The sequence below is a fragment of the Psilocybe cubensis genome, chromosome 9 (assembly GCF_017499595.1).
Source record: "Psilocybe cubensis strain MGC-MH-2018 chromosome 9, whole genome shotgun sequence".
Classification (NCBI taxonomy): Eukaryota; Fungi; Basidiomycota; class Agaricomycetes; order Agaricales; family Agrocybaceae; genus Psilocybe; species Psilocybe cubensis.
In genome coordinates, this window is record NC_063007.1 from 2,438,019 (window position 1) to 2,458,836 (window position 20,818).

The 20,818-nt window shown below is 45.3% G+C and overlaps 8 protein-coding genes across 8 annotated transcripts; 3 read left to right on the forward strand and 5 right to left on the reverse strand.

Moving 5' to 3' along the window:
- Positions 1-1,100: 1,100 nt before the first annotated feature.
- JR316_0010176 (putative velvet family sexual development regulator) lies at positions 1,101-2,346 on the reverse strand (the record flags this gene model as incomplete). The annotated part of the gene is made up of 5 exons (XM_047895849.1): positions 1,101-1,166; positions 1,222-1,404; positions 1,465-1,828; positions 1,906-2,019; positions 2,072-2,346. 5 exons carry the CDS (start codon positions 2,344-2,346, stop codon positions 1,101-1,103), a joined length of 1,002 nt encoding a protein of 333 aa, XP_047745568.1.
- A 2,758-nt stretch (positions 2,347-5,104) lies between these two features.
- Positions 5,105-6,429, reverse strand: JR316_0010177 (L-tryptophan decarboxylase; the record flags this gene model as incomplete). The annotated part of the gene is made up of 2 exons (XM_047895850.1): positions 5,105-6,118; positions 6,169-6,429. The coding sequence occupies 2 exons, from the start codon at positions 6,427-6,429 to the stop codon at positions 5,105-5,107; spliced, it is 1,275 nt and encodes a 424-aa protein (XP_047745569.1).
- Positions 6,430-7,026: 597 nt separating this feature from the next.
- On the forward strand, positions 7,027-8,168 carry JR316_0010178 (Signal recognition particle 19 kDa protein; the record flags this gene model as incomplete). Its single annotated transcript, XM_047895851.1, has 3 exons — positions 7,027-7,289; positions 7,389-7,636; positions 7,699-8,168. 3 exons carry the CDS (start codon positions 7,027-7,029, stop codon positions 8,166-8,168), a joined length of 981 nt encoding a protein of 326 aa, XP_047745570.1.
- An 883-nt stretch (positions 8,169-9,051) lies between these two features.
- JR316_0010179 (Endonuclease 3) lies at positions 9,052-10,126 on the forward strand (the record flags this gene model as incomplete). Its single annotated transcript, XM_047895852.1, has 3 exons — positions 9,052-9,394; positions 9,459-9,699; positions 9,751-10,126. 3 exons carry the CDS (start codon positions 9,052-9,054, stop codon positions 10,124-10,126), a joined length of 960 nt encoding a protein of 319 aa, XP_047745571.1.
- A 224-nt stretch (positions 10,127-10,350) lies between these two features.
- JR316_0010180 (uncharacterized protein) lies at positions 10,351-11,999 on the reverse strand (the record flags this gene model as incomplete). The annotated part of the gene is made up of 2 exons (XM_047895853.1): positions 10,351-11,871; positions 11,934-11,999. The coding sequence occupies 2 exons, from the start codon at positions 11,997-11,999 to the stop codon at positions 10,351-10,353; spliced, it is 1,587 nt and encodes a 528-aa protein (XP_047745572.1).
- A 74-nt stretch (positions 12,000-12,073) lies between these two features.
- On the reverse strand, positions 12,074-14,319 carry JR316_0010181 (uncharacterized protein; the record flags this gene model as incomplete). Its single annotated transcript, XM_047895854.1, has 5 exons — positions 12,074-13,482; positions 13,543-13,698; positions 13,757-13,952; positions 14,008-14,058; positions 14,122-14,319. 5 exons carry the CDS (start codon positions 14,317-14,319, stop codon positions 12,074-12,076), a joined length of 2,010 nt encoding a protein of 669 aa, XP_047745573.1.
- A 2,309-nt stretch (positions 14,320-16,628) lies between these two features.
- Positions 16,629-18,968, forward strand: JR316_0010182 (Pyranose dehydrogenase 3; the record flags this gene model as incomplete). The annotated part of the gene is made up of 11 exons (XM_047895855.1): positions 16,629-16,752; positions 16,814-16,895; positions 16,954-17,111; positions 17,163-17,269; positions 17,322-17,532; positions 17,584-17,745; positions 17,806-18,025; positions 18,086-18,275; positions 18,339-18,411; positions 18,474-18,820; positions 18,882-18,968. 11 exons carry the CDS (start codon positions 16,629-16,631, stop codon positions 18,966-18,968), a joined length of 1,761 nt encoding a protein of 586 aa, XP_047745574.1.
- A 176-nt stretch (positions 18,969-19,144) lies between these two features.
- Positions 19,145-20,656, reverse strand: JR316_0010183 (Aryl-alcohol dehydrogenase [NADP(+)]; the record flags this gene model as incomplete). The annotated part of the gene is made up of 7 exons (XM_047895856.1): positions 19,145-19,243; positions 19,304-19,479; positions 19,552-19,749; positions 19,801-19,951; positions 20,014-20,238; positions 20,291-20,372; positions 20,427-20,656. The coding sequence occupies 7 exons, from the start codon at positions 20,654-20,656 to the stop codon at positions 19,145-19,147; spliced, it is 1,161 nt and encodes a 386-aa protein (XP_047745575.1).
- Between the last annotated feature and the right edge of the window lie 162 nt (positions 20,657-20,818).

Consider the following 20,818-nt stretch of genomic DNA (forward strand, 5'->3'; position numbering starts at 1 on the left):
CCACGGCTGGACAACTTCGCATTGATTCACCCCTAATTTGGTGAGAAACATTAGTACATGTATAATTTTCGAGCTTTGTAAAGTTTTAGCATCCATAAGTAAGCAAGTTATTCTGTGTCCGCTAGTTAGGCTGTTACGCGGAGCAATACGTGAATATAGGTCTACGTAATACATGCCTTTGTCACGACACGGATTTTTCTAATTCTATTTTTAGAACCCGGCGCTTACTATCATAACGGAACGACAGAGAACCCGTGCGTCACGGAAATGGTAGAAAATAATCACATAGATCATTCATGTTTTAGTGGGTGTAGTATTGACATATGTTGAAGGACAACAACTAGTATTCACGACGACGGAAATGCTAAGGCACAAGAGGGATCGGCACCAAAGTTTCGTGGATATCTTGCCTTCCGCTAAACAAGGAGCGCCATGGTGATGTCGAATTTAAGCTTAAGACGCATTGCAGCATACTCCATGTGCATGGTCTCAGCCGAAGAACTATACTTGGCGTTTCAATGGAGGAAAAATAGCCAGTGAACATGTTTCATTTCAAAGTTATCAACTTCGGGTTCATCAATCATGATTGCAATGATAAAAATTATGTATTAGACGCCCTAGACGATACCTAGACCCATTTCCAATTAACTGACAATTTGGCCAGGGTCCATATTTAATTCCTTATGGGAAATTTACCGTCCTGATTGATTTAGGCTTACAATGGCTACATATCCGGATAATAGGCCAGTATATTTATAAACAACCTCCAATGATGGGTTTGGAAACCGCATTGTGATTGGAACATTCTTCACAGCCGATTGACTAAATTTGATCTATCGAGCTAAAATCAGACCAGTGACACTATCAGAAAATCATCCTTTACACCCGTAGGCTGTGCCCATGTCATGGTATTGCATAAGACGTCATTTATATTTACTACTTAAGCTACTAGCATGGTATTGGTGCCTGACGTCTATCTGCGTTGCATGATATCAGCTGCTCAACAATCAACTTGTTTCTGTACATGAAAACTAAGTACTAGGAGGCGAATCAAGTGACTACTGGAAAGTAATGCCACGTTTACAAGGGAGTTAAGAACTCTACAATCTCCTATGACGCTCTTCGTTACGAACGTTCACTCGTGTTCCGTTATACCTTGCTAGGTGCTGATTGAATGGCCAATTTAGAGAACGATAGTATCGTTAACAATTATGTACATACCTTGGTTAATTCTGTGGAGGGCGGCAGACCCGGGAAAGTCTTTGAAGGATACATGCGAAATATTCCACCATAACACTCGGACATTACAGAACGGGTAGTTGTATCACCAACATACTCCTGAGAGTATATGTCAAAGACTCGATACCGAAGAATGAAGTAGCCTTCGAGCTTGACTGATAAGTCCTATGATCGAAGGTAGTTAGTAGAAATCAAGGAATTCGTAGCGATAGAAATAGAACGAACATTGAACACAAACAGTAGTGAATCACGGCCGCCATATTCTGCCAAAATAGGTTGGACAAATGTATTTCCAGCAAGTGCTTGAGTTTGTTTCGATCTCTCTGTGATGGGGTATCCATTTATATAGTGAAGTACCTCGTCGGCGTGGCTGGGAACCCCGGGATCTGCACGGTAATCTGAGCCATGATGCAGCCCGTACATGATGCGTGAGTCGTTTGAACTTGACTGCATGAGGCTAGGTGAATCAAATCCAAAAGTGCCCTCCGAGAGAGTTGGGTTCTCCAAGGTGTGATTAATCGACGACTCTCCTGGCCGTGGAACCGGGAAAAGATCCACAGTGCAAATGAGTCCGATTGTCAATGGAGTACTGTATTAAAAGTCAGAATGGTAGTAAGTAAAGAATGATACTAATCACAAAGTTCAGAGATAATCTAGGGACTCAACTCGTATTCTAATTCCCTTTCCTGTTGTCTGTTGGTTCCCGCATTGCGCACCTCAAATATTCTAAGAAGGACTACAGGAGGCGGGTCAATTGGTCTGCGATCAATCTTGCCGTATCTTAAGAACTGTTGTCAATGGAATTGTATAGTGAAGCTTAGTGATACTGCACCTTCTACCCAGTTCCGCTTGCTGAATTTCCTGTATCTCCATGCGCACTGTACGTCCTGCTAAAGGCCCGGAAGACAGATACATAGGTCGTCCAATAGGAGACGCTTCTCTGTTCGGTGGGGCGGAAGACAAATTCTGGCTTGGTATCCCGGTGCGTAACATGTCATCTTCAGCACTGAAAGTATGATTTATTGACTGAGGTGCCCAAATATCCTGCTGATGTGTTCCATACGATATGCCTGAGCTGTTGAGGGGATGATTTTGCTGAGAAGTCATGTTTAAGCGTGGCGTATGATTGGAAAATGCTTTCCAGAGGAGTGAAGCTGGGATGTGAGTATAGAGTCACCCATTCTACAGTACTTTATATACTTTCATGTCATTTTTGTTTTCGCCAGAGAGCTTGTATTTGGAAACGATAATCCACATCGCATCCAGATCTCCGATTTCGTGTAAAACAAGGAAGATAATTAGACGCCTCACATCGGTCTCAGAAGCGGCATCATAATGTTGGAGAGAGTACTGCACTCTAAACTCCGGTATGATACATTTTCCACTAATATCATCTACCAGATTAGTATACGAGATCTTGGATAGATACGTTACGTGAATTTGACCTCTTCGAAGTGTTTTTAGCCTCACCGAGAACTTTTTAAGCTCGGAAAGGATGTCCTGACTATAGAATGATGGTTAAAGTGAAATATCAAAGAACTTAAAGGCTCACCTTCGAATAAAGCTAGTAGAAAGAAGTATCTGAAGTGTACAGGTACAATAGGTTCAGGAGCATGCGTCAAAGAACTAAAACTTCATTACCAAGCTTCGTTCGCTGGGTTGTTGCTAAATCCTTCATCATTACTGTAAGAAGGTATACTATACGATAATCCCTGAGCCTACATAAGTTTACCAAATAAGCCAAATACTCACCTCAGATCCACAAAGTTCTGCGTGTAGTTGGACCGAGGTTTATTAATAGTTCACATTAACGGGGACCACATTTTCGGATTTGGTGTTGACGTAAACAAGGCGATGTGGAGGTCATTCAACACCAAATGCTGTGACTGCCAATATTACAGCGAGGATCCGAACGGAGCAACGTCATTGGGAACGCAACTCTTAAGATGCATTCATAGTGTCAAAATATTTCTTGACCTTAATGAACTTCCCATTGCACATGATAATTTGGACCATAACAATGATCCGTCTCGAACTTCTGCAATCGCCGCTGTGTCGGCCACCTACATTAAGCCACAGGTAAAATTATCGAGACTAAGGCACTATAGAAACAACCAGTGTCCATAATTTTTGGATTTTGGAGTTAGAAATTTTGCCATATTATTTGTTAGATCCCCGGTTAATTCAAACATCTCAGTTCGCAATCTTAGACGGTGACATCTCTGTCAAGGTGCAGTGTCACCAGTACATTCCACCTGCTCTGGTCTACTCGGCAATAGCTAATGAAGAGGCTTCGTCTTTCATTTGATACAGCTGTACGCTTATAGCTTCTTAGTGATTGTGAAGCGCTCAAGGGAAATTGGATACTGCATAGCCTTTTCAAGGCGCTTGAGATGGCATTTGATGCCTTACATCATTTATACACAATATCATGATGAGTGGAGTAAAAGACTACTAACCGCCACATCAGAATCAATTGCTACCGTGTGCCTGATCCAAGTTTCCTCATCTGGTTCCTGTATTTCCCACCCAATGCCTCAATGATGTCCCCGTTATCTCTGGCTTGAGACATAACCAATATGCACAAAACCTTCAAGCGTAGAATAGTTGCGAGGCATTGAAATGCACCACTCACCCGGTTCCCCACCTATAATATCACCTTCCTTCTCATCCACGCCGACCAGGCCCATAGTGCTTCCACGAGCTTATGAATATGTGTTGACCCCAGGCCTAGTTCTTTGTTCCTATCCATATCTATTGCTTTCGGCTCAGAGAACGGTCGATGTCAGTCAACGTCTAGCCAGACACAAACCGCCGGTAGTATACAAACTCCTGTTCGTAGACACATGGTTCTGTCCACATACTCCATGAAAACCAGCATATACATATCTTTAAACCTCTCCGACCTGACCATTTTCAACTCCGACTAGGAGGCCATTTCTCCGGTAACTATTTATATCTCACGGACAATTATGCGCCGGACCCATAGTTGGGACCTACTACACGCTATGCACTGATATTTAAAAGCCTTTATGTATGCATGAACCCTTGAATCTTCTTTCTTCTTTTACGCTAACAGGTCATATAGAAGATACATTTATCTTAATTAGCTGTGGAATATGGAGGAATATAGACCTCGATAATGGAATACACGAGATTGGAGCTGGAAGGTCTGTTAGAACGCCCAATCTACTGAACGTAGAGCTTTGCGGATTTATTCGAGTCTAGATGCAACTTGCTCTAATCATCAAAGGCTTGTAAAAGAATGTCTAGCTCTGCGCTTTCAGCGCTTTCATCAGAAAGAATCCGAACTCTCGTTCTAGTGGATAGTTCGTGTTCATTAGCACTTTCGCAGGAGATGGAATCTACCTCAGTTTTTTTGACTCAGAAACTCACACCTATGATTATTATACCTTAGAGAGTCCTACAAATGAAGTGCATCTAGTAGTATAGAGCAATTAAAAATAGCCTGAAGGTTCTTTAATTCGCGTGCCGCTATGTGTAGCCTTCCTAACCCTGCGGTTGCAGAATCTTACAGGTGGGGAACATTTTCTGAACATATGACATTCTTCTAGCTTACTACCTTGATTCTCCGCAGCCGAATAATGCGCTACGCCTGTGCGGACGATGTTGGTGCCAGTAAGCCATAAATTTAACGCGATATGCATCACATGAGTTATTGACAGTAAATGGAGCAAAATGATACAATGGGTAGGGTTTCAGTATCCCTTAGCTGTTCCTTTTCCACTTCCTCGATAGGGTCAACACTCGGATTCATGTAAGGTCGATGACACTATGTACACCGTACGTAGGTTTCGTTCACACGAAGGCGGACTAAAGTCAATGACAACTGTGGCCGACTACATCACGACACAACCTGTGCGATCGCAACGTTGAGCTTGACAGCAGCATTGACCTTGTAGTCGGCATGAAACTGTAGTTTCGTTTCAGGACGAAAGATCAAACAGTGAGTGGACCCTCCATAGCGAAACATTCCCAACTCATCGCCCTTCTTCACCTCCTGCCCTTGCTTAACAGTGACTTCACATGTTGATACCTCACCCATTCCGACGGCGACAAAGCACATCAACCCAATAGATGGATTGGATGCTTCAATAAATATCAAAGCCCGCGTGGCAAGCGACGTGATGAATGCCTGGTTGAGATTTGGATCATTTGGATCCGGGCCTTTCCCGTCAATGAAACCCATAATGGGTGACTTTGCATAGTACGTTCCCGGTATATTGACCGTCTTTACCACTTGCCCACTTACAGGAGCTGCCCATCGGTGATAATTAAGAGCGTGGAGGAAAGCCTGACATATGGTCCCGCCAACGAAGTGCTTGGCCAATGGATCATTATCCAGCATGTGGGATAATGAATACGGTTCGCCTTTGAGCCAAAAAGCATCCCGCTTCTTGATGTTGTAAGCGATCTTGTAGACGGTCGATTCGCAGGCACTAGTGATGACAGAATCATCCTCGGTTGAAGCTACTGGGCGGATACCTGGCCGGAAGACACGGGTAAAAAAATCGTCCCACGAGGTAAAGCCGTAGTAAGGCGCTGATGGTTTGCAAACAAACGTCTCTGCAAAATTGGGCATGGCCTGCATAGCAGCAGGTCCAAACCATCCATTCGAAGTGTCGGTTAAAACCGAACATGATTCTGGTGAAACAAGGAACGCAGCCCAAACTTTGAACATTTTTTGGAACATTGCGTTGACTTTGGTGTTCGTAAAAGCTCGATAGCCGGCAGGCGTTGCCATAGGCCAATCCAAAATAGTATTGATAGGGAAACCGACGAAATCGTTCGACTCAAACACAGGAGCTTTACGAATTATCTCGTTAAAGAGGCGCAGCATAGTGACGTAGTCACGGATCTAACAGAGTGTAAATTAGTACTTTTTTCAATGACAGAGATAATTCTTACCTGAGGTTTTCCTGTCGGGTCTTTGTCGTATGGAGGCTGGAGCCAGACCTGCTCAAACATTTGATTGAAGCTCATGTATATATCGGCGTCATTTTCAATCAACTCTTGAAATTCTCGGATGACGGGGTGCAGCTGTTCGAGACCATTAAAAGGTTCTGGAAGCGATTGGCCGACAGTGATGAGTGAGGGAGAGCAGGTATGGGTTGGGGCCTGTTTGATGTCTTCGTCCGAATCACAGGAGGCAGCAACGTACGGTGACATCGCACTATGGTTGAGAAGGGAGTCTGGATATGGATGGAGTTCGTTGGAAAAAGATTATAAGCAACTTGTAATTCGGAAACGAGTAGCATTGCTCGGATTAGTTAATTTCGAGTGGGTAAAAAATCCTGTTTCCTGGCTGGATAACTCGAACTCCGTGGGATGGCAAACCCAGAACCCTTAATGAAGCACTTAATCGAGGCACACGACTATACTTTTCCAACCCAGAACCAGAAGCTGTAAGGTTTAATTGTTCTAAATGACTTACCTAGTAATAGCGGCTAGCCTGCTGATTTCTCGTCAAAATCTGGTCCCCACAGAATCACGCCTCGCCTCGCAATAATGCATCCCAAACTATGGCATTATCTTGCGTCCCTTTTGCTGGAGTCGGTGGTTGAAGATAAATGACTTTTCGGTTGACCTACGGCTGGTGTATCGTTCATGGATGGATGGTGGATGAAAGAAAGGATCGTGGGAATTGAAATGACGATCACAGATTGTTTGGAAACGCAATCCCGATTCTTGTAACAATTCTCTCTTGACCATATAACATCGTCGAAAGATCTCCTTGAACCCCTCGACAAAGCCTTTAAACTCAAAATGTCTAGAAGAGCTGCGATAGTAGAAGAGTTTGACGACGACACGGATCTGCCACTTCCTTCGTTTCCTCTGCCTAATACCGGCTCACGCGGACCTCTCCTGGAAGAGCTGCACATCTCAGACGACGAATTTGAGCCTCGTGGAAGTCAGAAAGCAGGCCCTGCATCGCCAACGCGGTATCAGCCGAGAACAGAGTCGACTTCGAGAGGGAGTGATCCAACATCCAATATCAATCGGGTGACAGACATCACGCCATATAAAAAGTGCGTCCTTTTTCCTTTGTATCTTGGTAGAGCAGGCGCTTGATAAGTTCTCTTAAATTTCTTTATGAATGTGCTAAATCACGCCTATCTTCTATGAAGTTGGTCGTGCATTTACCCCATCTATATCGACGCCAAACGTCCATATGGAAGAGGCCAACGGCGCATTGAACGTGCAAAGAGCTTGTGGTTTCCACTTAGTAAAGATATCGCTGACGCCGCCAGCCATCTCGGACTCCAAACCCTTCATGAAGTCAACAAGGCTCACCCTCGAGACTGGGAAAATCCTGGTCGGGTTAGAGTGCAGTGGAAGAAAGACGGAAGGCTCGTCAATCCGGCTGTGAAGACAAGTCAGCATTGTATACGTTCCTATGATACTGGTTTTTGATTTAACACACTCCTTTAATCACAGAAAAGCAGCTTTTGGAAATGATCTGCTTTTATCTTCAGCGCGTCAATCCTGAGAACATCCCCAAGCCGCCGTACATCATGTCTACCACCACCCCTACCGCAACCACACCTGTGTCCGCTAAAGCAAGCACAACTCCCGCTCTAACACCATCAGTGCCACCCTCAAGTAAAGAAAAAGGCAAACAACCAGTAGCATCAACGCTTTCTAAAACAAAAATGCTATCTTCTCCACCAACCGTTCGTAGTGGAGGCCGTAAACTCCCTGTACCACCAGAACCCCTTCCTGATCTCGCAAACCGCGTATCGGCGTACTCCCCGGCATTATCCACCGGCGTTCTCATTGAAACTGTAAAGGCTGGCATGAATGCGACAGATACCGCTGGCGCAGGAGCTGGTGTAGCAGGCGCAGGAGGGCCAGGAGGAGGTGCTGTAGGGAAAGGGAAAAGAAAAGTTGTTCGCGTTAGGGGATGATTTCGTACGATGTAACAACAAGGCTGCGTATAATCTTAATACAAATCACGTGTTCATATTTTTACCTGGCGTTAATCCCTCCCGATTCGGGCAAAATTTAGTGTCTTTGCACAGCGCAGGATTCTACGCATGCACGGTTTCGTTAAATGGCCGGCCAGGCACCAGGCCCCACCATGAAGAGGTTGACACGAGTATACTACGTATTAGCAGTGACAGTGGCAGGAACACGCAACCTGGCCGGTGGAAAAGAAACAACGGTAAGTTTCCATTTTCCCGCTCTCCGTGGTTTTAACTGACCACCGCATTTTCCTCGAAAAATTCAAAGCAAAATTGGGATGATTTTCAAGCGCTAGCGCACCGGAGTTTCACATTGATGCTGATCACAGGCATAGCGAATCAATTTTCAATCCTCAAAGCTCTAGTTTTGCTACAAAGGCCAATGAATCTTGGCCCAGCATTGACGAAACTTGATAACAAGATTCATTTGATGTATTTTTGATGTACCTGTACCTGGAAGGTAAAAACTCTTGAAACTGATAATGCATTGACACGGTCCTTTATTTGTCCCGACGCCTGCCAGTTCTATACTAATACCAGAGCCTACGAGTAAATTGGGGTAATTCTACTCTCTTTTCAATGCGTCTCTCCTCAAAATTGATTACAGCCGCTCTAGGGGCTTTCGCCTATTGGCCAGGCAGCTACGCATGGGCAGCAGCAGGTATCTCTTTTGTGACAAGTTCATCTGAGCGGAGCGTCCTGATAATTCTTGTTTCTGCTTCCAATAGGGCATGAAATTGTTGCCACAATAGCGCAAATTTACTTACATCCAAATGTCCTTCCGATATTGTGCAATATCCTCGACCTGCGCGGGGACAAATGTCACATGGCGTCTGTGGCCACCTGGGCTGACGAGAACCGCAAACAGATGCTCTGGTCCGGGGCAATGCACTTCGTCAATGCATTGGAAGATAACCCACCTTCTACATGTGCGTTTCCCGGGCCTAGCGGTTGGGCGGGGAAACAAGGGTCCAACGTACTCGACGGGATCAAAAACACGACACACCTGCTGCAAAAATGGGTCAACCATGACGAGAGCGACATCGTCGCCAATGAGGCCTTGAAATTCTTGATCCATTTCTTGGGCGATATGCACCAACCCCTTCACCTCACAGGTAAACATCGGGGCGGAAATTGCGTCGCAGTGCTCTTTGAAGAGCAGGAGACCAGTACGTGAATTCAGCAACCATCTCCCTGGATAGAATTTCAGGCACTTAGTATATCTATATATAGCCTTGCATATCCTTTGGGATCATTTCCTTGTCGCCAGAGCTATCCGCACAACTTCCAGCAACTACTCGCGTCCTCTCCCACTCCGTGAGGTTGAGGATGCCCTCCGCGGGTCGACATACGACCCATTCATCCGCAGAATTGTATCAGAGGGCCTGCTTGGTGTATGGGCCGACGACCTCAAAACCTGGTTTAGCTGTCCTGCACCCAACACGGCGTCAAAAGATATTGTCTCTGACGTTACGTCCTCATCTGGCCTGTTGTCTATGTTTCAATCGGCCTACAGGTTCACCAGCCGGATCACACGGGGACTTGTCAATGTCGGGGTGGAAATTAACCCCGATGGTCCTATTGTATGTCCTTACTATTGGGCACAACCCCTGCACGAGCTCAACTGCGAGCTCGTATGGCCAAAGGAGCTTGAGAGTCTTCCTTACAACCAACCACAGTTTGAATCTAATAGCGCCGTGAGCAGTGAATGCGAGAAAACCCCGCCTCTGGATCTCGATGTATCCAAGTACGCGGATGTCATCGAAAGGGACATGGTCGTCGAGAAGCTTCTTGCTCAGGGAGGCATTCGCCTTGCAGGACTGCTGAACTATATCTTCGCTAACAAGAGCCAGCCTACATTACCAATAACATGGTCAGACGACTTTGAAGAAGCAATGTAAGATCAACATTCAGAGGAGAATAGGGGGCCTGTGTTCATAAATGTCATAAGCTCTCCAACCGTTATGGCATCTTGTAGCTATCGAATAGATGATAGTTAGAATAAATAGTACAGGTTTTGGATGGGTTTTTCATAGACCTGCAGTGACTTTATACATTGAATTCGTTATCTTCAAGGAAAAAGCATATGTCCTCCTGAGTTTGTCCCATTACAAAACTTTGCCATTTACTGCGCCTCCGGAATCAGTTCGATAACAAACCTCAAAACGACCTCCTCGCTCTTTGGATTTCGTATTTCCAAGGACCTATGACGAGAAGGGCCTGGGGAAAGATTCGAATGCACCTTATATCCAGGGTAAGGAATCCACATTTGCCGCCGTCCACTCGTGCTCCAAATCCAGCCATTGGAATCAACCATCGATGCATACTGAAGAGACGCATCGTTGGTAACTCGGGAGTATTCGATTTTGGCAGGGATCATCCTCGAATTGTTGTCAGCTGAATGGTCGTCTTGCATCATGTGCGCGGGAAGAGATTTGACGAGACGTGCGGGAGGGCCGTCGTAAACTTGGCCTTGAAGGATGATTTCTTGACCGTCCGGCATAAAATATATAGAGGTCATCGAGAATTGTGTGCTTCGCTTGTACAGCAAGTCCCCAGTGAAGGTGTCCCAGAGACGTATTTCTGGGTCGGCTGACTTCCCTTTCAAAACAAAGCCATGGAGGACTGCAATCGTGTATGCGTTATCCGGGGACAGCATTAGTTTACTGGGCCAAAAAGAGGGGCACTCCAGCGGTACAATATCCTTTTTGTCTCCGAGCGCGTAGTTGTGATGTACATTTATACAATCTTTGGAATACCCGCTCGAGGTCACCATAATACGGCTTTCTTCAGCCCACGCAAACCTGAACTCCTGGGGTTCGTATGGGTACTTGCGAAGATGAAGTGCCACATGTTTTCCAACCTTTTTTCGAGAGTCCGTATCAAAGATGCCAATGCCTACTTCATCGGGCATTGCGACAAGTTTGCCGTCTCGAGATATGGCGACTGTTGCCCAAGTTTCTTCAATATTCGTATGTGGTAAGAACCCGTTGACGACGTTTCCTGTATCGGCCTCCCAAATTTCCATCGCTCCTGAGATCTCGCCAACCATGACCCTTTTTCCATTGGCAGAATAGGTAATGAAGGAGTTTCCAGTGATTTCTGTTTCAAGATTGTGAATGCGTTTGCTGGTTTTGAGATCCCAGATTGATATACTCTTTTTCGCAACAGTCGCTATTTGTTGACCATCAGGAGAGAAAGCTACACCGAAAACAATGCTATCAGTATGGATAGACCGCCTAATTTCATGACCATGTCTAGCATCCAGGAACGATATTTTCCCCTGAAGATGAGACGCCTGCGCGACGACATATCCGAAGTGAGAGTAAGATGATTGGTCGGAAAATTTTAGCCTCTGACTTTGGTTAGAGTGAAAGACGGACTCGGCGTGCTCCTCAGTGGACCAGTCGAATGGTATATCCACAGACCTCCACTTTGACTCGGCGTTGGAGTCAAGGTCGGTTATATTGAGTAAATTTGTCTTGCGATATACCTTAAACAGCATAGAGTCGGAAAGCATCAAAGGCAAAGCTGAGATATATGTCTGCATTGCTGCCTTTGATATGATGGGGGAGAAAGTTGTAACGAATTTGTGACCTTCGACAGCCAGAACGTGTAGCACATCACCCGGAGGGATTTTAACTCGCTATAAGCAAAAATGTTGCGGTCAGATGGGGGATTGGTAAGTAGAATGCGACAGAAACATACCTCATACCATGCGATCAACGATGTCAAAATATCTTTGCAGAGATCGATATGGCCTAAGAAACTCATGGTCTCGAACCAGTGTAAGAGACTAGACGAAAGGAATTTCTCCAATTTTTCGAAGGTAGGTTCACTTAAATAAGTCACGCCGGGTATCGCTTTCGGTGGGGGACCCAATGAAGACACGCATAATGCAACGATTGTGGTATGTGTTTTTCAATGCGCTCGGATAAGTCATGGATCTCTTCGTTCAATGCCATTACATTGTCGAGACAGAGAATGTTTTGCTTTAAGCTGACGTTTAATTCATCGAGACAAGCCTCTGCCATGGAACGATTCCTGAGCGACGGATTGATGACTATTCCTGTGTCGCCACATCGTGCGTCGTTGGTCAAAAAGTCTTCGAGACTCGGATGTATGCCATATAGAAGGGTACCCTCGCGTCCTCGTCCTTTTTCAATGATGCATCCGAGACCCCGCATGATGTCAACTATGCATTCGTTGTCCTTGAAAGGATCACCAGCAACCTGTCGAAGTACTGACAGGGAAAGCGGCTTCGTCGATTTAATAAAGGTCCCCAAGATCGTCGAGATGGCCAGGTTTGGGTAAGGAATAACCCCAATAATCGCGCGAAATAGATCGTCCATGGTATCCTCTTTCGATAACGGTGTTCGCAACGATAAAACGCGCGATAAAATGGACACCTCCATGCCATCGCCACATGAAAGAAGGGCCTGATTAATTGTAGAAACCCACAGGTGTAATCCCATCGCCCGGGTTACGAACTGGTCATGAAGTTCCTCTGCGGAATAGTGTTCCCCAAGTTTGGGTTTCTTTTCAAAGAGCGATCGAAGGCACTGCGATATATAGCTGCTTGTATCGAGCATACTTCCCTCGTCGTCAAATCCGATCTCATGGATATGGCAGTGAGCTGCCTGTTTCAAGGTTCCCATAACAGAGTCGTGGGGGCGAGTTGTCATGAGAATGCGAAAATTGGGCGGGAGACTGGCACAGTGAAGGGATAAGGCAGTTATGAGCCTGTGCTGCTCCGATGGGACTAAGCCTTCATACAGTCCATCAAGAACGATTAAGACTGGCCCAATCAGCAGGAGGTTTCTGGTAGCCTTTACAATGAGATCAGGAAACTGTCGTCCAATGTCAGCCCACGCAAGAGAATGGTCGGCCTTTAGAAGGTCGGCCATTTGAGAGCGAATCGTAGGGTCGTATCCAGAAAGCTCAAATGCAATAGAGCTGCACACTCTCTGAGAATCTGCCTCGCCTGCATCCCCATTAAGAAACACCGACGCTCCTAACCTCCCTTGCTGGTGGAATGCCTGAGCGACGGTATGCGCTATGGCCGATTTTCCGCAGCCTTGGGGTCCAGAAAGCAAATATATACGGCTTTCCTGTGCCGTTTCCTTGGGACTGGACGCCGAAGCCCATCGAACTACATCGTCGATGATATTCTGACGGGTACCCCGAGCGCAAACCTTCCCAGAGTCCCAGTTTATGGCTTTCAGTTTTGGCAAATTGTTAAGATACAGCAGGTTCTCTAAAAAAGGTAGCGTGAAGATGTGCAATTTGGCTACGACCTTGTGAAATCAAAACTAACCTACGCTCTCAATTTTTTGGAGAATCCGAAATGAGACCACCGCTGTTTGAAGGGCAGTTCCCAGGATAAGTTCGATCTTCAGTTCGCCGAACGCCACTTCGAACTTCGATATCATTGAATCGGCATTGGAGACAACATTCACCACGGCTCTCTGAACTTAGCAGCACGACTTTCCATAAGCTGGCGTAACTATAGCAACCAAATAAGCACTGACCAAAGTGTTTGAGTTTCCTGTAAGTCGCAATAAAATAAGCACATTCAGCCGTTTGAGTGAGTATACGCTGCAATGTGTCCTTGAACAACGCAATCTTCTCCATCGGCTTTGACTCCAAAAAGAATCGATATAAATCGTCTATAATACGAATCAATTCTTCAATTTTCGCGTCCCGATGAACTTGCTCGAGTACGATCTGCAGCGGCGTCAAAGAGAGAGAGAGAGAGATCACGAGTATGTATTGAACCCACCTTGAATGCAAAAGTCATGGCACTGACGGCCAGCTTTGCCCGAGAATCAAGCTGTGAATGGAGAAAATGTACAGATGAGACGGACAGCTTCATAGTCATCGTGTAACAACATACTTCCGCAACCTTCTCTGCGATGGACGCAAAGGTACCAAGCGACGTCAACAGCTGTGTCCATGCTGGATCAATTGTTTCGAATTGTTCTGGAGACACGGAATCCATAATTGCGCTAGCATCATAAAAGATAGATTGGAGTCGTTTAGTGTTACATTCGTCGCATTCGCATATCTTTTTTGGTTTTGCGACCTTGACCATCATGGATATAAATCCACGTATCGGCAAGTCGTCTTTTCTGGGATGTACAAGCGGAAAGTCTTGTCCTATTCAAAAACAGGTTAGACCACTTCAAAAAGTTGTTATACTTCTTACTTTCGTTTCTCTTACATTTCAGCAACTCTAGTGTGGTGACCCCTAAAACATGGTCTTCGTTTGGGTCGTTATGTTTGCACACGACGTCAATAAACAGAACATCTCCTGGCCGAGTGGAACTTGGACTCGATTTAGCCATCGTACCAATGCATGTTCGTTTATGGACTCACAAAATGAAACTCTCGTTCCATTGCGGAGATCGGTCTCCTTTTTGGCTTACTTTGTTGGAGGAGAAGGTCTCCTTATTTGATTCTAAAGTAAATGAATAAGAAGAAGAGGAGAATTGGTGTGGCTTGTGAAGCTCCCGGCCCTCAAGAACTGTCTGTATGGTCAAACTCCAAGCGCCGAGGAATGGTTATAATATCAAAGACATACCAATCACTTCCAAGTCGACAGCTTGACCGAGACCACTCCTTGCATAGGTCTCAGCAGACAATTAACAACCTGAACCAGACTGCACACCTAGAGGATATGACGGCCATTGAAGATGAAAGGGGGTTGAAGGAGCTCGCGATCGGAAGGATCCGTTCACACTGAGTACAGTTAATTTAAGTCCTCCGTGAAGAACTATAACTGTCTGCGCGCTTCTGCAAAACAGATCAGTAATCGACGTAAGGGCACATTCGCGAATAATGACCAGGTGATGTCTGTGCATAGCTGTGTTAAGGCGCCAATCTGCAGCGCTGGACGTCAAGGTCAGTTTAAGATTAGCATGGTTGATTTAAATACCCACAAGTCGGCGGTCAGTGGTCCCCGGTCACCAACTTGAACGAGGATGAGTTAGTATTGAAAACACGGATTCAGTATCGGTATATCATATGAAATAAGCTCATTTGGAACGAAGTTATACAATCAGGACCAACATGGCATCGAGATGATAAAGAGTTGATGAGGCAAAAATGGAAAATGTGTTGGTCACAGCCTCACAGCCTTCTTCCTCAGGCTTTAGATCTCCGCTTGCTGCTGTTTTACACTCCGATTTGACTCCGGTTGATATATGTTTGACAACCATAGTAGAAACACACAACAAATACATATTTACATACACTATTGGATAAAGAAAGATAGCGATAAAATGCCTGGTTGATACATTGGAAAATGTAAATCTCTAGGGGTTGTGAAGGTATCATGCATTTTCGGCAGGCCGCACGGCAACAAGTAAACAAGTGAGGCAATCAGGATTTGATAAGATAAAGATAAGATTATCTGAGATTTCGGCGATTCCAACTGCTGAAAACCATGTCAGGAATCACAGGAATCAATCTATATCTCTGCTTCATTAACCATTCACGAGCGTGTCTCAACTCGTTGGGGTCGCAGTGCTGTGTAATTTATTTAAAAGTACTGCTTCCAGCAGAGTTGACCTACTTTACCAGGTCGTTCGTTAGCTAGAACTGTCATGGGCCTTGAATCTTTGAAAAGCAAACGCCACAGAGATCTGAATGACAACGATTGGCATCCATGTGCTTGCGGTTTAGTCTGTCTCAATTTAATGGTATGTCCTTTATTAGATGTGATCTACTAAAGTGATTTGAGATGATCATCAGTTGAATACCTTTCTTCAGACTCGGAGATATTTGGGTGACAACTCCGAGCTAATTCTTTACGGCCGCTGAGAATGAAGAGGTGTTATAATCACCATTGGCGCCCCATGCTTACGTAAAGCCATTAATTATAAAAAGGTAGACGGCGATCATGTCATTTTGTCAGGTGTTGCTCTTATTCGGGATCCGATTAATGATATGCCATCCTTACGAGCTGAAAGAGTGCCACATTTGACTAGGAATGTCCTTCTATATTTTTTGCTTCCTTTGTAGGTGCATTCTCTTACATCACCCTGTTCTTGCTAATAGGGGCCTTTCTTTATCGACAACCCTTGTAGTGTAGTTGGGGGATGGATAAATCGGACTGCAAAGATGATATTTGATACACAAAACCTGCCAGATAGAAGGGATATGGAGAATCTTATCAGAAATTTCGAACTGGGAACGAAAGGATAATCAACAAGTCGGATCAATTGCAGTATATATGACTGCTGTCTTCTACGCCAGGCACTTTAAAACCACGATGATTGCCTCAGCTCACTACAATTAATTCCTCATCCTTCTCTATCGGAGTCGCTCATTTGCATTGTATTATATAAAGGCGAGCTGGGAGTCTCATGCAGCGGCGCTACCGCGAACAACCCATTCCTAATGTGGCCCAAGCATGCCGTACATTTCATCGCACTGTCGTTCGTGATATCGTGCCCATTCGCAGAGATTATTGCGAATGTCAGCCAATTATCGAGAACAACATACGATTTCATTGTTGTAGGAGGTATGTGCATCTCCATGGCCACTTACGTTTTGTTTACTGAAATTTGAACGGTAATCACTAGGAGGCACAGCAGGAGCCGTTGTGGCGAGCAGGTTATCCGAGAACCTCAACTTCAAAGTGCTTCTTATCGAAGCTGGGTCATCGTTCGTGCCACCTCTGGTTATTCAGAGTTTTTTTATAATACTGAAATACCCATCCTAGGAACGTGGGCGTTACGAAATCACTCGTACCGGGTCTCTTCAGGGACCTCCAGAAATCGATATATGACTGGAACTATACCACGGTTCCTGGAACGGGCATAGCTAATCGAACCTTGGATTATCCCAGAGGACACATACTGGGGGGAACCAGTTCGATTAGTGAGTCATACACAAGCTTATTTGACGTTCAAGACACTACTGACTTCATAGACGGCATGGCATATACCCGAGGCTCTCGAGACGACTACGATAGGTGGGCTCAAGTGACTGGAGATCCTGGATGGTCATGGGACAGCATATCGCCATACTTCTTCAAGGTCTGTGGGACGAGTTTTGTTAACATTATTAGTTTGAGACTTACGATCATAGAACGAGAAATTCCTCAACTCTGTTTACGATGGCAATAGTGGGTTGACCCCAGTCAGTGATCCTTCAGCTCACGGCTTCAACGGGTCAATGTTCACTGGCCTGCCAGTCAACGCGATGACAATTGACCAAAGAGTCATTCAAGTTACTCAAGAACTCCCGTCGATATTTCCATTTCTAAAGGATATAAATTCTGGGACGCCTCTAGGAGTTGGTGAGACGTTGCATATTTTTAGTGTTGGAAGGCCGTAACACCTTACTTCAGGTTGGAATCAAGCTAGCATCGGAAACGGGAGCAGAAGTAGCTCCGCGACAGCGTACCTTTCAATCGCGGCCACGAGCCGCGTCAATTTGGATGTCCTCGTGAACACTAAAGTCACCCGCGTCTTTGGGACGTTGAATTCTTTCAACTTTGTTCAAGTTGCGGGTATGTAACTTGGCCAAGAGGCTCAATAGATAATGTGTATTCATTTCTTATTAACCCCAGATTCTGAGACCATTCTCAAGGCCAATAAAGAAATCATTCTGTCGGCCGGATGTATCAACACCCCGCACATTCTACTCAACTCTGGTATCGGCGATGAGACTGAACTGACAGCACTCAATATCTCAAAGATTCTGCATATCCCCAGTGTCGGCAAGAATTTAACCGATCAACCAAAGGTGTCGGTCCAATATTCCGTCAACTCAAATGGGTTCTGGGATACGTGAGTATACACGATGGCGCTCACTCGAACACGATTGCGGGATGCTAATCACACTTTTAGAATCAATACGAACACTACCTTACAAGCCATGGCTATGTCCTTATGGAGTCAGAACGGGACGGGTCCTTACGCCAGCCCCTTTTCCAATTTCCTCGCATGGTCGCGCCTCCCAGATGATTCGCCTGTTATCTCTGAATTTGGGGACCCTTCTCCAGGACCAAATGCGCCTCACATTGAGCTTTTCCCTGTGGTGAGTGTTGAAGCACTACCTATTATAGTAGTCCCAGCACAAGCCGTACAAATCATATTTCAGAGCGCTTCTTCATCCGCCACTGAACCGGGCCTCGTTGGATCAATGGCTGCTATATTATTATCCCCTAAATCTCGTACGTCCTCTGCCAGTACACTAAATAGAGACTTACATCGACTTTTATCATTCGATACCCAGGTGGGTCAGTGACGCTCAACCCGGAGGATCCCTCAGGACCGCCCGCGGTCGATCTTGGATTTTACACCTCGGACTTCGATATGAGCGCCATGGTATACGCGATAAAGCTCGCACAGCAATTTTACAGTGCAAAAGCGTTCAACGGATATATCCTCCAGCAACTTTCTCCTCCACCAAACTCGACAGTCGACGAGTTGAAAGCATATATCCGCACGTCGACTACCACTGTATACCACGGCGTCACCTCTGCATCTATGTCTGCCAAAGGTGCTAGCTATGGTGTCACGGATCCAGATTTGAGGGTTAAAGGCGCAAATGGCTTGCGTATCGTTGATGCGTCGGTTATTGTGAGTCATAGTAAACTAATCTAGCCTCATGAAGTTGACCACAGATGTTTGCCAATTATAGCCATTTATACCCGCCGCTCACATACAAGCGCCTGTGTATGCTGTTGCGGAGCGTGCTTCAGACCTCATAAAGGCTACATGGAGTTGATGATATACCACATGATTATAGGAAACTTTTGGTGTTCGTACAGATGGAAACACTTCTCTACCCTTTGGGAATTTCGCAACGACAATTTATTCAGCTCAATATGATTGTATACATAGAAGCTAGTAGTATAATTTCTCTCTTTGTTGGGCCGTTCGAAATATTATTATAAAATCCCTTTAGGAATTGCTGGTGGATGGACGAATTGGCTGAAGTCTGATACGGTCCGCAACTCGTCCAGAGGATGATATGAAGACAGTCGGTGCCGATCCATCTCCCTATACGTACAGTATAAACAATTAGTGTGACATCAGTTTATAAGTTCGAAAAATACAGACAATCATAGTGTTGGGGAATCCAGGGTCGAATGCCACGACGCTTTCCAAATACTTGATCTGCTCATCGCTGAGAGTAATTTCGAGAGCTTCAACGTTGGCGAGTAGATGTTCTACTTTACGCCCACCAACAATTGGGAAGACGTATGGGGTTTTTTGCATCAAGTATGCAATAGCAACTGAGGAGCCAAACATCCCACATCAGCAATTGCGTACCGAATGAGTTGATTGATTAGCAATTAGAAACTTACCCGCAGTGATATGTTTAGCTCCAACTTCCGATGCCACCTTCTCGAGAGCCTTGCATACCGCTTTCTCCTGCTCCGTACGTTCCCATTGATCCGACATAACAGTACGCCCCTTTTCACCAGTTTGACGACGTTTCTCCTCTTCTTCGTCGGTCCTTATTTTACCGGCAGCGAGTACATTCCAAGGAGCAAGGGCCAGACCTGCATCAACAGTCAGTACGATTCCGGTCATTGTCTAGGAACGCCGTTTACCTTCTGATCTTGCCATAGGAATGATTTCACGTTCAAACGAACGCTGCATGATGTTCCATGCGCCTTGATAGATGATGAATGGAGTGAGCGCATGGTCCTTTGCGTACTGGTTCGCTTTAGCAACGATCCATGCTGGCGTGTCAGAGACACCCTTTTTATTACGTGAGGATCAGGAATCATTTTGTGCAACGTGGACATGAAGATAGGACGTACGAGGTACAAGACCTTCCCCTGTAATACTAAGGTATGAAGGGACCTCATTACTTCTTCCACACTAGTGTCCCAGTCCCACCAATGAACATAGAGAAGGTCTATGTACGTGGTACGAAGCTTTTTCAAAGATGCCTCCACGGATATATGCATCGATTTTGCATTGTTTCCAACATACAATATTTGCTGTTCAACAGAAGGATTGCGAGCTTTGAAGTTTGTTGTATACTGATAGACGATTAAAATGGAATGTTTAAAGTATGTGTGAAGTTTGACAAACCTTAGTAGCGATAAATAATTGATCTCTAATCCCTCTTTTTTCTGCCCACTCCCCGACGAAGAGCTCCGAGGTTTCGTCTTGACTGTAAGATAAATTTGTTAGTCCCTCTTTCAAAATAAAGGTGTATGAGGTTCACTAATTGTTCGCGGTATCGATGAAATTTCCTCCATTGTCAAAATAGGCGTCGAGGAGTTTAAAGCTGCTTTCCTTGTCCATACTACCCATACCAAGTTCACCCCACTTGTCACCGATGCTCATTGCACCAAGTTGAATAGGGGAAACACGGACACCGGCATTTGGGGAAAGTACACGGTAAACACCAAGGCCGGTTTTGGGAGGGGGTGCTGGTTTCCAGATCCTAGACATGATGTGTACGTTGTGAGAGATCAGAACGTCGGAGGGTTTCTGTGATATGTCTGTTTTCTGGCCCTTTATATAGGCTTTCTGTCGTTATCTAGAAAAATCCTTTGAACCTGAGAACCTTTTTTTTTGATGAGTAATCATCTTCCCTAGACGAATGAGAATCGC